Source organism: Crocodylus porosus, unplaced genomic scaffold (genome assembly GCF_001723895.1).
Source record: "Crocodylus porosus isolate Cpor-Errol unplaced genomic scaffold, CroPor_comp1, whole genome shotgun sequence".
Lineage (NCBI taxonomy): Eukaryota > Metazoa > Chordata > Crocodylia > Crocodylidae > Crocodylus > Crocodylus porosus.
The window spans coordinates 229992553-230009469 of record NW_017728886.1 but is presented as its reverse complement, the minus strand read 5'-3'; the positions used below and the strand labels follow the sequence as shown (position 1 = coordinate 230009469).

The 16917-nt window shown below is 39.3% G+C and overlaps 2 protein-coding genes across 2 annotated transcripts in view; both read left to right on the top strand.

The window, feature by feature from the left end:
* Positions 1 to 2356, top strand: part of FSBP (fibrinogen silencer binding protein) — a 7342-nt gene extending 4986 nt beyond the window's left edge. Inside the window, exon 2 of the mRNA XM_019550584.1 lies at positions 1396 to 2356. Coding sequence (XP_019406129.1) covers positions 1396 to 1921 — 526 coding nt within the window. The 3' untranslated portion in view covers positions 1922 to 2356. The remainder of the gene's footprint in view (positions 1 to 1395) is intronic.
* Positions 1 to 16917, top strand: part of RAD54B (RAD54 homolog B (S. cerevisiae)) — a 107979-nt gene that overhangs the window by 46430 nt on the left and 44632 nt on the right. The window lies entirely within an intron of this gene.

Sequence of the window (16917 nt, the reverse complement as noted above, 5' to 3'; positions counted from 1 at the left end):
ATACACTGGCCAGCGCACTTAACTGGAATTTCCTGGCTGCTGGGGAATGTGGAGTCAGGAACCTGACGTGCCCCCCCGAATTCTTAGGAACATACTTCTAAGTTCAAAACCCTTCCAGCCTAGTCCCAACTCTCTGCCTTGGTATCATTTACTACAGCAATTACTGTTGAGACTTGAGTGTTGATACTCAAACTTTCAAGTGTTGGGTGACCCATGCAAGTGTTGCTATGGTCCCATGTGTTGGAATTCCAGTTTGCTTTCTTTAAAAACATACAAACACATTCAGAACATGTTAATATTTTAAAATCATACAAGTTAACAAGGGTCAGAACTAAAGCTGTACCACCTTAATTGTTACTTCGTTGGTATGCTTTACGATAGTCGTCAGTGACATGAACTCATGCTGGTTTTGCCAAACTGCACCTGTCTCAGTGTACAGGGTGAACATTGCAGGGGGAGTGAATCTGGGCTATGTAATGACTGAGTCTCTTGCTGGTCAGACTCTAGCCCTGTTTGTTGCAGGCTTTAAAATCAGCGTAACCAAAGAGTCAGGAGATGGCAGGAAGGGAAGGAACGATCACGTTGTTAAGACAATTAAATGCTATCTCCAGGAATTGTTTGTATCCCTGCCTGTATTAAAGAGTTTCTTTATGGTAATGTGCACCTAAATTGCATCATTTATAGGTGGCTGCTTACTTTGCTTTCCTCATTTTTTGCAAGCCTCATATAAGGTAGCTGGGGCCAGATTTCCAGAACTGCTTGAGCCCTCACTATAACTGAAATCAATAAGGAGCAGTGCTCTGAACAAATCAAGACTTGTAAAAGGAAAGCTGAATTCTCTAAAATACCAAGCCATAGACATCTTATATTGGGCACCCAAAACTAGTAGTTGCTTCTGGTGTTCAAGTATCTGTGCCTCAATTCTACATCTGGAAATGGAAAGAATATCTTTTACTGTTTGTCAAAATGAATGACTGAATTCATGCACTCAAATACTATAATGATGAGCACCACAGAAAGCCTGTGAAGAAATTACTTCTGTCTTCAGAACAGGATTTGAATAGTATGCAGTAAAGAATGCTAGGGTCACATGCTAACCAAGGAGGATAAAACAAAATACCAATTAACTCTGATTCCCTGAGCACAGTATATCCTATATACTAAAGGAGCTGCTCTGGGCTGCGCTGGGCTGGGGACTGGGGGCAGGGGGATGCTTGGGGTGGGATACTGTTAACCAGAGGCAGAATCCATGACAGCCTAAGTGGGACTTTGCCTGTAAACTATCTGAAAGAGGGTAGCACTTAAATTGGCATAGATTACCAAATTTACTCTTTTATTTTTGTCTATACTAGTTTATATCCAGTGAATAACTTAAATATCACTTATGTATTTTAGTGCCAGCATCGATAAAGAAACACTTGCTGGTGCCTGTTCACCACAGGCAGTGTTGGATCATCATCCTGCAGCTGTCACAATGGAGTTGGAACCAGAAGAGGATGTCAAACCTCCTCCTTCTTTGATTGTAGATTCACAACAAAGTGAGAATTTAGAACAGGGTGAAGAACACCAATTAGTGCATATTATGGAGAGATCTCCTTCAACTTCTGTATCTTCAGTTGATATGAGGATGATGATGTCTCCATCTCCTGTTCCCAGAAGAGATGAGTTTTTTAGGTTTGAGGTAGGAGAACGTTTTAGGCCCATGTGTGGATATGATCCACAGATGTTGCAAATGCTGAAGGAGGAGCATCAAATAATCTTGGAAAATCAAAGAAAAATTGGGCTTTATGTTCAAGAAAAAAGGGATGGTTTGAAAAGAAAACAGCAGCTAGAAGAAGAACTATTAAGAGCAAAAATCAAAGTAGAGAAGCTGAAAGCAATACGATTACGACGTGATCTACCAGAATATAACAGTATCTAAAATATTTATCACTTCTGTGTTAGTCTTCAAGATACTTTATTATAATTCCTTTGGGCTAGTAAAAGACTTTCTTATATTAATGTGAATGGAATGGATCAAAATCTAGCCTTGAGAAATAAATGCATGTTTTTCATTTTGTTGTTTATGTACGTTAGCAAAAGTGTCAAAAGTGTCTTGCTCAGGTTTGAATCTTCCCATCTCTTCTAGTCTGAAGTATAATCGGATACTGTAGATCTAAGTGTGTAAGATGAAATGACTACCTTTTGAAATCTTCCACTGATCTTTATCAGAGTTATAACAAGCTAATGAAAATTTAGGCAGTGCTTCCAGAAGATGTTGATTTTATGCATTACTCTTTCTCAAAGTGATCTTTATCCTTTAGTATTCTTCGTGAAGTTATTTACAGGTTAATAAATATACGTAAAGAGGAAAAAAGGCTGTTTCTCTCTTTTTCTTCATTTTAAATTGATGAAACCCAACAGGAATGGCAAGTATTTGGTGATGTTATACAGGTTTGGAAAACGTAGTAAACTAATAATTTTTTTTTTTAGTGTTCAACAGCAAGAAGGTTGAATAAGTGCACATCTTTTAAAGCTGTAATACTTTGTATAGTATTCAGTGGATGAGTATTTTTATGAGCTGGTATCAAAATAGAGACACTGAAGACAACACTAAATCTTCAAAACTATGCATGCATAATTTGGGAGTAGAATTACTATGATTGTGTATTCAGTTGTGGTAATTATACTGGTGAGCAACCAAGAAGAGGTCTAATTTGTTCATTTGCATGCATAATTATTATCATGCATGTGCAAACAAGACATTTGCAGGTGTGTTTTGGACCAATGTCACCACTTGCTTCAGCTGCTAAATGCAGTACTTACTGTACATAAGTAATTGTGACCCAAAAATCCACATACCATTCTTCTGTCATTTGGATCATTTTTATAACTGGTAAGTTTTTAAAATAATTTTTATAAAATGGTGTAAGTCATTTTTATCAATCTGGCCTTTTTATTTTTTCAGTAAAAATATTATCTCAAGCACAAAAAAAAAGCTCAATCCACTCGTCTAGCCTTTCACATACTGCTATAACCAACATGGAAGAACCAAAAGACAATACAGTGCCTGTAAATTTATAGTCCTTAAGCCCAAGACTATCCAGATCTTGTCCTCGTATCTGCTGGGTGAATGGAGAACAACTGCCTTAGGCCTCTGGCTCCTCACCTTCTAATACTTTTCTCCTTTTACCAACTTCTGGCACAAGAAAAGCAAATGAAGCATGGGATTAAGGGGAGAAAGAGCAAAGGTTATTTCTCTTTTGCTGAGGCCCCTAGAGATAGCAGGCCCAAGAGAACTAAAGCCTCAGGGAAGAGAGGTTTTTCTTCATGTAATTGTTTGCACCCCTACCATTGGTTTTCCTGAGATTCATTTCTTCCACCACCCCCACAGAGCCTCAGTATGTGACTGTGGTGCAGTGGTCTGCATCAGCAGATCCATTGAATGTGGTAAGTCCTGCCACTTCTTGCAAGCGTACTGGGCCCCTCACATTTACCTTTTGTAATGAGAGGAGTAAACAATAGAATAGATTGAAAGCTATGGGATTATGTAAATGTAATTGAGGGTCTAATAGAGCTAAGGCTATGGACAATATCACTTTTAACTGCTTTAAAAGGGGAGGTGTGGGAGTGGGGAAATTGCCTCTTGGGAGCAAGCATTCTCTGATGTATCACCACAGGAGAGAATGCAGGCAGGAGTTACAGATTAGCTAAGTCACTGTAACTTTAACCTTGAACGGAACAGGGTTAAAAATTGCAGTGGTTTTGGTATGCTTTTAGGAGAATGAAGATACAATCATAACACTTTATACTGGTCTCATAAAAAAACCTTTTGTATTTTGTGTGGAGAGAGAGAGAGAAACTAGTTTCATTCTTGAAGTCTGGGATGAGGGATGTGTATGTAGTGTTACTAGGAAGGAAACAGAGCAAACAAAACTTACTTGTGAACTGTAAATGTTTGCAATCAGCAAGTTCATGAATATGGAATTTCACAATACTATTTATTTACAAGAATTATTTAGGCTGGAGCAGCACTTTAAACTGAGGGTCTCATTCCTTCCATAGTGCCTTTTGTGTGCATTGACAATGATTAATAAGTGGCCTCAGTTTTAGCACAGACCTTGGCCGACTCCAGCATTCCTCAGATTCAGAACTCTAATATATTATGTCTTGCAAACTTAGGGAAATTAATGTCCTGTGGAAGTGGTTCCAGCTCTGCAATTTCAGAACCTCACTAGGAGGGGAAAGTATTTTCCCTGTGGCACTTTGCCATCTCAAATGTGATTTCTGAGTAAAAAGAGCCACCACCATGTAGCTAATGCCAAGCTTTTTTCCCCCATTACATATGGTCATGGACACATTCATATTTTCAGTGGGCCATAGAAAAGGTCACATAGGACATATATTGTTGCAGCAGTGGTCTTACAGCTTTTACAGAAATTACAGCACACTATTTTGGTTTTAAGAACCTTCCATGTAGACTTTGGAAATGGTTCTGCCTAATTGTTCATTTCTCTTGATCTAGATCACAGAGTCTCTACAGGCCCACCGACATGGAACTTGATGTTCTTTGCCAGCATCATTTAGCTTCTGACCTGGAATAGAAGAGTTTTAGATTATGGAGGAGAAAGGCATGGGTGGGTAAAATTATAATAGAATATGTAGGTCTTAATAGAACCCTATTTCCAGCCTCCTTATTCTGTGTTGTGGTGGTATTGTTTCTGTTTCGTTGTGAAAGGAAGGTGTTTTATCAGTTCTCATCTTTTTGCAGGTAGCTTCTTTGATCCAAAGTATTCTCAGACTTCCCAGTTCCTTTGTTCTGATTCTTTTATGTCTGATTTTTTTTCTTTCATCCTTTATATCGCTTCACTATCTGTAATTTATCCTTGAACTCATTTCTACCTCTTATTCACTTCAGAATTTCCTCCTCAGACAAAATAAAGGACAGAGACAGACAAATGTCAGTAAAACAACCACTTCTTTCTGACCGTTCTATCCTCATGTTCCTATACCAAAACCCTAAAGGTGAATTTGGGAACAAATTCATAAGCTGCCCGAATGTTAAGAACAGTGATATTGACTTCATGGTATGCTATAATCCACCTGATTCCTGAAATTCTTCCTTCACACTACTGGCAATAATGACCCTCCATCCTTTTGATAGATCTTGATCTCCCATTAAACAAGCGTCTTTCTTTCTGCTCGTTTATCTGCTACTCCCTGGGAATTTCTTTCCTCTTCAAGTTTACAGACCAACCTGCCCCCACTGTTTTTATTAATTTTTATGCCTGCTGCTTTCCTCAGACCTGACTAAGAATGCCTTGTATTTGCAAGCTTGTCTTATTTTTTTCCCCAAGCAAGCAGTTGGTCCAAGAAAAGATGCCATCCAAAAAAAGTCCTTTCCCCCTCCTTCAACAGCACTTCTTGCATACAAGATCTGTCTTGCACTCAGTTTATCAAAAAGTCTTGTTGGTGGTGTTTCTCCCGTTCAAATGCTGTTGGGTCTTCAGATCCTACATCTGGTTTGCATCAACATGTTAGGTGCCTCTTAGACTTTGGCCATCCATCCCTTCTTTAAAACATGCTCTTTCTTCCATGTACACTGTTTATGTTAGAGCTATGGCCAATCCTGAACCTGAAGTCCTATGAACTTTTGCTATTTTAGCCCGTAACAGTCAGACTAAACTAGCATACGTAGGAAAACAGCCCTGTACTTCGGTCCTTCCATTTTTCTTATCAATGAACGTGGTTTCAGCATCCATGTCCTTCAGAACATTATATATCTAGGCCCGGAAATTAGTGAATCCTGCCTCTCATGAGACCTCCGGCCTTCTGTGTGAGTTTGCCTTTAGTAATATGGCCTGGCTAAATGGGTTGTGGCAGGCAAGAATTTCAGTCTTGAATTTTTGAGGTACTCATTTACCTTAATATCAGAGCAAGAAACTATAATAGTGTTTTGTTCTACATTGGTCTAGGTTGGGGTGCTCAACTTTCAGTCTGTGCGCCAAATACAGCCTGTGGAGTTTTGATATCTGGCCCACAGGGCTCCCCATGGGTCAGGACATTTGGCAACAGGGGGAGCAGTGGCAGCATTGCCACCCTTCCCTGCTGACAAAATCCTGAGTCCTGCAGACTTGCAGGTAAGAATTGGCCCATGAGACTCCCATCACCAGGTCTGATTGGGGCTGGGCCACATCCCCTTTCCTTTGCACAGCTGGGTTGGAGCTGGGCTGCGCTCCCTTCTCACTATTGAGTCAAACCATGTCCCCTCCCCTCCCATGCTGCCTTCCTTCCACTTGGCCGGATTGGAGCTGGTGCATGCCACCTTCCTCTTGCAAAGCAGGGCCATGTGGGGGGAAGCAGGGCCTTCCCCCCACAGGGCTGGATTGGGACTGGGTCATGCTTCCTCCTTTCCCCCTTGCCAGTGACTGGAATGGGGCTGGGCTGCCTCCCTCTGCATGGCTGGAGGGGGCATCACCCTGCCCACCCCAGGCACTGAATTGAGTCTACTGGTCAGATTTGGCCTGTGGAGGGTTCAGGCACTGTCTGCCTTGCCTCCTGGCCAAAGAAGGTTGAACACCACTGGTCTAGGTGTTTTGAAGAAAAATAAAAAATGATCCTACTGTTTCTGTGGCGACTGTTCATCTCTAACTATAGGAGTATCACCAGTTACTCCTTAACAACTGCATTCACTGGAGCTTTTGTTCTAGACGTAAGTTAGCATCTCCAACTATCTTGATGGCCTGGAAGTTCATTTTTCACATAGGTTCTCAGAGGAAGAAATTGTGTTTTTGTTTTTGTGATTTTCCTTTTCAATTCTACCAGAAGGAATTGGACTCTATTAATTTGATATGGTCAGGTTAGGATATATATCTTTCTTTCTACCTGTTTAAGTTTTCCGTAATGCCTAGCACCACTATAGCAGAACATTTCACTAGAAAGAGATTTATTTTCATGCTTGCTCCAGCACATCATCTACTTCCTTGATGGAGGCTAAAAGATGAATTTCCTGTAATCAGTTACAATGTGCTGACCTTTCAGATCAGTGATGGAGGTTCTCATCTCTATGTGCAAGTTTATATTTATCCTGCAACTGTCTGTACTTATCTGTTAAAATATTACCCCCCCAAATCCTTCTCTTGCATAATTCCTGGACCATTATAACTACAACATCACTCTGTTAACTTTTTGTCATTTGTCATTAGTTTTTCAAGTGTCCGTAGGTTTCCTTTTTGAAATTGCATGAGAAGTATTGTTGAAACTGTTTTCAGTCAAGGAGGCAACCCTGTCTAGCCTTGAATTGCTCGTGACAGTGAGTGATTTGGCTTCCTTGATTATCTTCTTATTTTGTTTCCTCTACATTGTCTCATCCCAGGACTGGGTAGTTATGCCAAAAGTTAAAGAGACGTTAAAAGTTAGTTGCTTTGAGAGCTCTGGTAAAGGCAAGGCTATCAATTAAAACTATTCTTGCCTTGAGGAAGAAATGCTTTTCTCTTACAACCAAATAATGAAAAATCCTCCTTATGTTGTTACTCTTCATGGGCAGCGATTCATAGATTGTAGAGTCAGAAGGGACCACAATGGATCATTGTGTCCTGCCCCCTGCCCCTGGCAGGAAAGAGGTCAGATGACCCCAGCCAGGTGACTGTCCAGCCTCCTCTTCAAGACCTCCAAGTTAGGTGATAGTGCTACCTTGGAAGCACATTCCAGATTCTGGCTACCCTTACTGTAAAAAATTTACTTCCTAATGTCTAACCTAAATCTACTCTCCACTAGTTTGAACCTATTATTCCTAGTTACTTCTGGTGTGCTCTGGTAAATAGTGCATCTCCAATTCCCTGTTGTTGCCAATATTTTGGAGCTTTTTGTCTCGATATTTTGGGCTTGCTGGGTGTAACTATCTGCTTTAACTGTTTGGAAAGCAGCACCTTTTCATCACTCTGTACTTTCATTGACCACTACCAGATAGACCTGTTTTATGCTATAAACAGCCATCACCAAATGGAGCGGATCAGCTGTTCTGGCACAGCTGATCCACTTTGGTGGGCAAGATGGATATTGCCCATTGTCCCTCAGGATTGGTCCTGATGAAGGAAAAGTATGTAAAGTGTGTCTCTGCAAATGGGGGGACTTAGTTTATTACCTTTGACAAATATTTTGCCTCCAGCTTCTCAATAAGTTAAGCCATAATGTTCTCAATAAGGGATTTGCTGACTGGGACTGTGACATACAAGGCTGCTGGTAAGGAATCTTTCTGTATTTCAGGTCAAAGTGCTTTTTAAAAGGTGGTTGGACACCACATTGATGACATTAGTGTAAGTGCCCAGAAATAAAGAGCAACTACAAATTTATCATTGTTGTTGTTGGTTTTTTTTTTAAATTGATTTGTTCCAAAGCACTTATGTTTAGGAAATATTCCACCAAATGGCCCTCTGTTCCTGAATCCCACACTATTCAGACTTTATCAAGGGTGGGTCTATAATTTTGAAAAGAAGGGTACAGATGGTGAGGTGCATCATCACATGTAAAACATCTCCAGTTAAAAAAAAAAACTAGAATCTTTCCTAACATGCTGGGGGCCTAGGACTGTATTATTCAGTTTAAGGTTAAAGCAAAAACAAATATAACTTTTTAGAAAGGATTGGGTAGATTATAATGAGCTGTGAAGTCAAGTGACTCCCTCAGTCCTGCCTGCTACTGCCAGACAGTTGGTTTTAAACTTTGGGTAGACCAGGAATCAAAGGGTGGTGCAAATATACCAGGGCACCCCTCTGGATTTGTCCCTGAACTTTATATTGTATTACTTTAAAACATTTAAAATAGTGCACTGAGCTTTTAATTTCTTACTCTTACCTCATTTTATTTTAGAATTGTTTCATAAGCATTTTAGCGATGGATAATGATGATAATGTACTGCATTATTCTTTATCAACCTACAGATTTCAATTTTAATGTCTTTAATAAAATGTCATTGTATTCATCCTTTAGAGGACTTGGCTGTTTAGGACTGGTGCTTCTGAAACTTCTCTTGATCCCCAGACCACTTCCATGGAGTAAACAGAATTGTTGAGCCAGGCAGGATCTCTTTATTTCCAGACTTTCCAGGCATCCTAAAGAATTGGATCTTTTCTTCCTTGTATATTAAGCAAGGAGATGGAGAATTTAAGCAATCTCTTTTAAAGTAGTAGTTTCCCATTACTTCCTTGTGTTTGCGTGAAAAAGGGGACTATGCATTGAGATCTGTGCACTGTGCTTTTGGCTTGCTTTCCAAAAGAGTTGGGATGTTGTTCTGTGAGTTGTTGGGTATTGGCCGGGAGATGGATGCACTCCAAGTTACTGTTCCTTTTGAGGCAGGCAATTTTGCATTTGTTTGAAGCAGGGAATTTGTCATAGTTAGTCTTCTCTATGTCCTTTTTATTCTGGGATTATAAATATATGCTCTGAGCAGACTAGAAAATACATACATAAATAACCTAGGCACTGACTTGTACCTGGCCACTCAAGGCAGGAATCGTGGGGAGGTCCCTTTCCAGTGAGGCATCCAGAGATTCCCCAGTATGGACTCCAGAACAGAGCATAGGCTCATTATAGGAACTAGTACTACTATTCTTGAGTCCTATATTAAAAGTCTTATGTGGTCCAAAGAGGAGATGGGATAGATACCCTTTTCCCAAGACTAGTAGAGTCCAAAGACATTTGGAGGTTACTTTGTACTGAATTTCAAGCTCTTCTGAATAGAGGAGTTGAGACCCCTGAAATCAAAGGGTGTCATGTACACCTTTTGTTTTGCAGGTTGTAATGCATTAGCTGTGAAGTTAAGTCACACTGAAATAATATACCACTTCCCAAAAGCAAATCCCGGATTTGCCAAACCTAGCCTTGAATTCCCAGAAGGCTGGTAGGGAACCTACTTGACAGACAAAGCTCTTGCAATGTTGCATGGAAAGGTCTTAGCCTGGCAAGACTCTTGCGCTGAGGCAAGTCCATGTATTAATCCACTTGCTGAATACTTTATATACAGAAATTTTGTTGGTGAGAGGCATAATAGGCTCTTTGCTGCCCTGTGGATGAATGACAGAGCCTTCCAGAGTCTGTACTTAGTAATGCCAAGATTAACTAAAAGTAAGCAGTGTTCTGCTAGGATGGATGGCCACGCACCACGGCTTTAACTCTTTTCTCTCAAGACAGGTATCTGGACCTTTCTTTTTTATTCCCGAAGAGGCTAGCCTTTTTAAGGAGGAAATCTATCGGGCGATGTGGTTGGTTACTTCTGAGAATGAGATGAAGGGGAAATGTAAGAGTGATGTTGCAGCCATGATGATCTAGAAGTTATGCGAGAGGCAAACATTTCTTAGGGTGATATCTTTTATTGGAGCAACTGTGTAGTTGGGATAAAGTTAGACAAGCTTTTGAATGCAAGGCATTCTTCCTTGTGTCTGATCACAGTTGTTTTAACTGTACTTTGTCTGGCTTCATGCGGAATGTACTGGAAATATATTCACCTAATCGTGAATCCCTATTTACAGTTACGTTTTGAGACCTGTCAGACCATGTTAATCCATTTAGCGTGTTGAATTTTATATCAGTCTACTTACTTTTAGATTGTTAAGATATTCAGTTGAATTATACCCCTTTGCTTACAACTATGATCCACAAAAACATGGACCAGAAACCTTAGTGGTAAGACAAGAGAACTAAAAAAGTTAGGGTTCAGGTAGGCCACAAGATGAGATCCATATTATATTGCATTCTGTCAAATAAAGAAGAATGGGAACAAAAGTAAGTGATTTCGTTCCCTCGTTACTGGTATTCAGCTGAGTAGGATCTTACTCTATATCTGAAGACTTCCTAATATTCATCATTGTCCTTAGGTGATGAAATTTGTTCCTGACAACAATGTTTTATAATAAATTATTTAACATTAGGGTAATACAGTTTTAAGAGAAGGCTGTTTCCAAAAGTGTTTCTAAGATTTGGAAATGAGCTTGATACTGAAACTGCTTTAAGCAAAAATGCAGCAATTATTTTAAACACCTGTTTTTATCCCATTTAGTTATTCTAGTCTTCAAATATAAACAAAGCCCAAACAGGTTACATGCAATGTCTTCAGGGTGCATATTTTAAAGAGAAAATCTAATAGTCCTTCTTTCTCTCTCCTCTTCCCTCCCCTGTGTGTATGTGTACAACCTCTTGTACCATCACTTGCGGCATATGAGACTTAGCTGTAGTTATCTAGTTGCCATATATATTTATATAGCATATGTAGTTACGTAGCTGCCATATATATTTATAGTCGAGATTTGTATATATACATATGGCAGCTAGATAACTATAGCTAGGTCTCACATGCCACAAGTGCTAGTAGAAATGCTTACAGCGGCCTAAAGAGTAGCAGAGCACCCGTGAGAATTTCACTTGAAACCAGACTGCTGGTGGAAACCAGCCACATGAGTGTGTGATATGCACTCTCTACATATAAAGTGTCAGTTCAGCATAAAAAATAGACAGGCTTTATACAAGGTACAGCTTGTCCAATGCCGCTTGCATCTATGGCTCACAAGAGAGGTTCATGCTTATGAATTTGTATTGGCATCCATATGTAATTTAAAACTGTTTCCATTCTCTTGTAATGTAGAACAAGCAAAGGACGCATAATAAGCATCACTTAGCTTGATAGAGATGAATTCCCTCTCCCTGTCCCCTATGGCTCTATATACTTCCCTGGTGCAAGTTACAACTGACGCACTAGATTTGGTGAGTTTGGGTATTAAATATTTTCTCTGCTTGAAGTACTGAATGGATGATATTTACATAGATAAGGCTTGTTGAATGTAAATGTACCTTGATATGAAAAGATTGCTCCTTACCCCTTCCAGAACATTAGCAGCTAGCCTGTAAATAATCATTACTGCATAACATGAAAAGTCTTGAAAATGTGAATCCTTCCATGTGCCTTCTTCCTGGGTAATCTCATAAATTTTAAACAGGTATGTTTAAATAATGTAGGCAGAACAGGAATGGATTGTATTTCATACACACTGCAGAGGATATGATGTTTTGTTGATTAATGTTCTTTAAAATATAAAGGAGAAATTAATATTTGATTTTCTAAGTCAATATTATTCAAGGCAATCACAGATTACTACTGACAGAATTTCCTTCAAACAGCCAATAAATACAATGAAACATATTTCACTTATGTATTAAAATAGATGTTAATACCAAGTATGCATAATCTTAAATCCCTATCTGCCTACTTTTTTTTCACCCAAATCTAAGAGTCTTTGGATTTCTGGAAATGGCTAGGATCGTTTTTCATAAATCACAGAAATATAGTTATTTTTATTAGTTCCGGGGGGGGACGGGGCGCAAATTGTTGCAAGTGATGCCTTATGCCTAGAGAATGCCAATGGGTGCATTTTCCAAGTGGCACACGTGGAATTTGTTGCATGCTTCCCATTAACATTTAATGTGAATTACATACCTACATCTCTGAACTGTTTTGAAAAATGTTTTCCTTGACTAAGGAACTATTCACCCATGATTAAATATCATAAAAATGTTGTTCAGTTGCTGGGTACATATTAGTAATTTTGCTGAATGTTTTGCTCTTTCTGTAAATAGAAAAAATATATCAGAAATAAAACAATTATAAATGTGCATTTTGCACTAACATGGAAAAATATATGGATTTTATGGTATATATTTTAGTTTCTAAGTTATATCTCCTAATTTGTCTCTGAACAGCATTTGCTCTTTTATTTCTAACAAGATACAAGATGACTAACAGTGTGGACTAACTGTGAGACTAACATTTTAGGGTATATTGTAAGCAATCAATTTGGCTGGCATTTGAATGGGTTCAATATTTTATCTACATAATCTGGTTTACTGCACTGTCTGATGCCTGCAGCATTTCAGAATTGTCTATGATATTGCTTTTGCGTTTGATAAAAGGACTTGAACATCCCTTTCTGTAGACTTGGCTTAGTTATTGGTTATTAAAATTTAACCCAGGCACTTGGATTTCTAGACATTGTTTCCAGCATAAAATGAATGATTTAAAAGTCTTCCCTTCATCTGTCATTCCCACATTAAAGGTGTATCTTAAAGCTAAATGTTTTGCTAAAAGATGATATTATAATGGCTTAGTTTACAATTGCTGTAGTTACGTACATTTCAACGTTTCCATTATCATACACAAAAAAAGAGAGAGAGAGTCTTATTAAGGTTACAAAGTTGAGCACTCAAAAGTTAGTGCAGCCTTGTGCATCTTTAATTCAACCCCCTTGTTTCTGCCAGTGATACTCTTCAATTATATGAACTTACTTGTTCAGCAAGTAGCATGATTAATTTCCTCATGTGCTTTTCTGAAATCACTTTGATGTCTGAGTGCCACACAAACATTAATAAATGTATTTTCAGAACCCTCCTGTGAGGTGGGAGGGGAATAATAGTATATTCCCATTTTACAAATTGGTAGCTGAGGCAAAGGGAGATTAAGGTCAGTAGAATATGCTAATAGTGGGAGCCCAGTTTCAGACTAGGGCATGATTTTTTTGGAATATGTGCCCTTGTTTAGCATTTAGTATATTTAGAGTGCTGCTCCCTCCCATTGACTTCAGTTACAGCTGTGAATGCTCAGTAGACCTTAATAGATCTTAGGTTGCCAACCTAGGCATTGAGCAAACAGAAGCATGCAATTAATGATCCCCTGTGAAAAGTTTGCCCAGTATCACATGGAAAGTCTGTAGTAGAGGCAGGCATAGAATCCAGTTCCCCAGAGTACAATCCATATATCTCATTCATAGGACCATAGTTTCTGTTGTAGTCTTCATTTTCACTAAACATTTTCTTTACCATCCTCATCTTCTCTGCATGGCTTCCAACAGCAGTGGCAAATGAAGAAGGGAGCAACAGATAACAGCCTCTTTCACAGCAGCACCGTGATTCATCAGTGCATGAATGAGACAGAATCCTGGGTAGGAGAAAATGAGGGTAACATAATTAAGTCATAAATGCACATGCACAGGGGTGCTGAATTAAGTTTGCATGGACAACAGAACTTATTTCATGTGCCGTATTGTATATACACAGATTGTAAGCAGGGTTGGAACCCTTGGTTGTGCGGCACAGAGAGAGCTCAAGAGGTCCCCTGAACAGAATGAGTAACTGATAGTCCTAATAGGTTGTCTTTCCCCATGTGGAGCCGAGTTAGGAATAGTGAGATTCTGGAATCTTGAGTTCCCTTTTAGACTCTGGAAGGGATGTTGCTTAACTCTATAGGCATAGACTTTTATACAATTGTCTCCCAAATTGGCTTCTCATTTCAATTCTAATTCTTTGCCCAGTCATTCCCACTGCCCCTACCACCAAAGGTTTTTTTTTGCCCAGCCAGTACACTACCCTTTTTTTTCTCATCTTATCTTATCAAATTCCAGTTTTCAGTCATCCTTGACTTTCATAATTTCCACTGGGCTCTCCATTAAGCCTTGGTGTCCCTCCAGGTTTGTTGTCATGTGTCGGTTTCTCTTGCCCAGCAAATTCCAGTAAGCCTCCAGCAGTAGGTTCCTTGTTAGAATCATTTCTCTTCTTTCTAGCTACCTGTTCCATCCACTACACTAGTTCCTGATCCCAGTCTCTTCCCCCATGCTCCTCATCCAGTCTGTCTCCTCACCGTTCCATCCTTAGTTCCTATTTTCCTTGGCCAAACAGTCCATTTCCATTCTTCCCAGCTCCACCAGTTTTCAGTTCCAGCCACCATTTTTGTTCTCCAATCTGTTCCCAGTGATACCTGAATAAAATTGGGAGATTTTATGCTGGGATGCCTAGCTTCTACAGGCAACACTAGAACCTGTGTATTGAAGGTGAGGCAGGTGCTAGGTCTTCTGTAATGCTGTAGCCAGCATTTGGCTCACAAATCCCTTTTTGGGAACTGTGAATTTAACCATGAGTGTGCAGAAAGGTGTGCTGCACATTCTGGACTGTGAATGAAGAATTCTAGATCTGTAATCCAAGCTTTTAACTTTTAAGCAAGTCATGTAACTTGCCTGTCTTGTTCTTATCTTCTGTAAAATGTCTCTTGTGTTGTAAGTAGAGCTGGTTAACATTAGCAACAGGTGCTGAAAATGAAAAGAGATAGTAAGTACTAACTCTTAGTCATAGTATTATTGTGAAGTTGCGGTCTATTTGCAAACTGAAAAATAAGGAAATATTCTTTCTCTTACAAAGTTATACAAAAGTATTCTGGAGATCCTGGATTAGTATTTGAAATACAATGTATTTACATTCCATGTATAAATACCCAACTAGAGTGCAAACAGCTGTTTCCTGAATCTGTATGCTGTTTTCATTTTGTCTCAACTTTTTTGATTTTTATTATGCAAGTGAACTAAAATAAAATCCATTTTATGCTTCAGAAAACAAGAAATTTGATCTCTGCCAAATAGACATTCTAAGAATGTATGTAGGGATGGATTCAATTCCAGTTTTGGACACACACAGGTGGCTCTTTGTAATGGAGACTGATCAAAATAATAGGTCCAAAAGGCTTTTTATTCTGGGATGTTTAAATGTCCATATCCTAACTTTTGGTTTCATCTCTCCTTTTTTTAGCATCCTGCGTGGCAGAATTAGAAGCATAGTTCTTACTCTTTTAAACTGTAATTCTTGCATTTAATCACTCCTTTTCTTGAGGGGTTTTCAAAGCTTCTTTAAGAAGATATGTATCAAGATATTATGCTGTTGGGGGAAACTAAGGCGTGGTTTGTTCTGTATAGTGTCACTAGGTGCCACTGGTAATGCGGCGCAGTCAGTGCAGCAGTGACTGCAGGAGGCACCATGCTAACACCATCCTCTGCAGCAATGTGAGGCTAACAAGGGGGCACAAACCTCATGAATGGAAAACTGCACCCCCCCACTACTTCTGGCCCTTCCCGGCCTCAGGAACAGACAGCAAGCTGGATGACCCATGTTTGTGGGATGCATCTTTGACATGTCACATATTTGACACCTCTGCCTTTTGGGAACCCTACACTTAGGCAGCTACACTCAGCTGCAGATCCAATAAAGAATACATATTTCTTTTAAATTTTGCAGTTGTAATGGTCTAGGGCCCATTTTCCTTTCAGCACATTGGGAATAACCTGGCAGATTTATTCAGTCTTGCTCTAAACATGTTCATCAGAAACTGGTTAAACTAGTTTTGTCACTGGAATGTTTATTTTCTTTTGCCTCTCACATCCCATTTTTCTGTAAATCATCAACTCTGCAACAGTAGCTAGAATTTATCTTTGTATGGGATACATCTTGCTGATATACTGAAACTTAAGGATTTGCTGTCTCAACTACTGTAAATTTCCATTTGTATCGGCTTCCTAAATCCCTGTTGCCAGCCTGCATTTTAGAAGTTCTGAAACACTTCTATCGTATTCTTTCAGATCAGGAAGGAGGGCCACATTGCCTGTCAGAGCTTCTTAGAGGGAAAGAAGAGATTAGATTTTTCCAGAATGGAAAAACTTGTGGAGTAGAAAAATGAATGGGCTGATTTCTGGTCACTCTACAGTATGTACATAGGTCCTGTTAATCAGTCTGTGTTAGCAATAATTACAAGTAACTGCAGAGCGTACAGTTTACCAGTGTAGCCTTGCATCCTGAGCAAAAGCAGATGTACTTAGACATCAGCTAGCCATAAGCAGTAATTTCACTATGCTGTACCCTGTACTCTTATGAAACACTCTCCCCCAGTTTCTGTGTGTAGTATCAGTCTCACCCCAAATACGTTATGTTCTTGATACTGTGCTTGCAAACACTGTGATGTTCTGCTGTTGCATTAGAACTTTGAAGTTAGATAAGGTAGATGAAAAACAAAATACGAAAAAATAATAGTCCATTTTTATTTTCCAAATTGAAAGTCAGGTTGTTTCATAGTTTCATAGT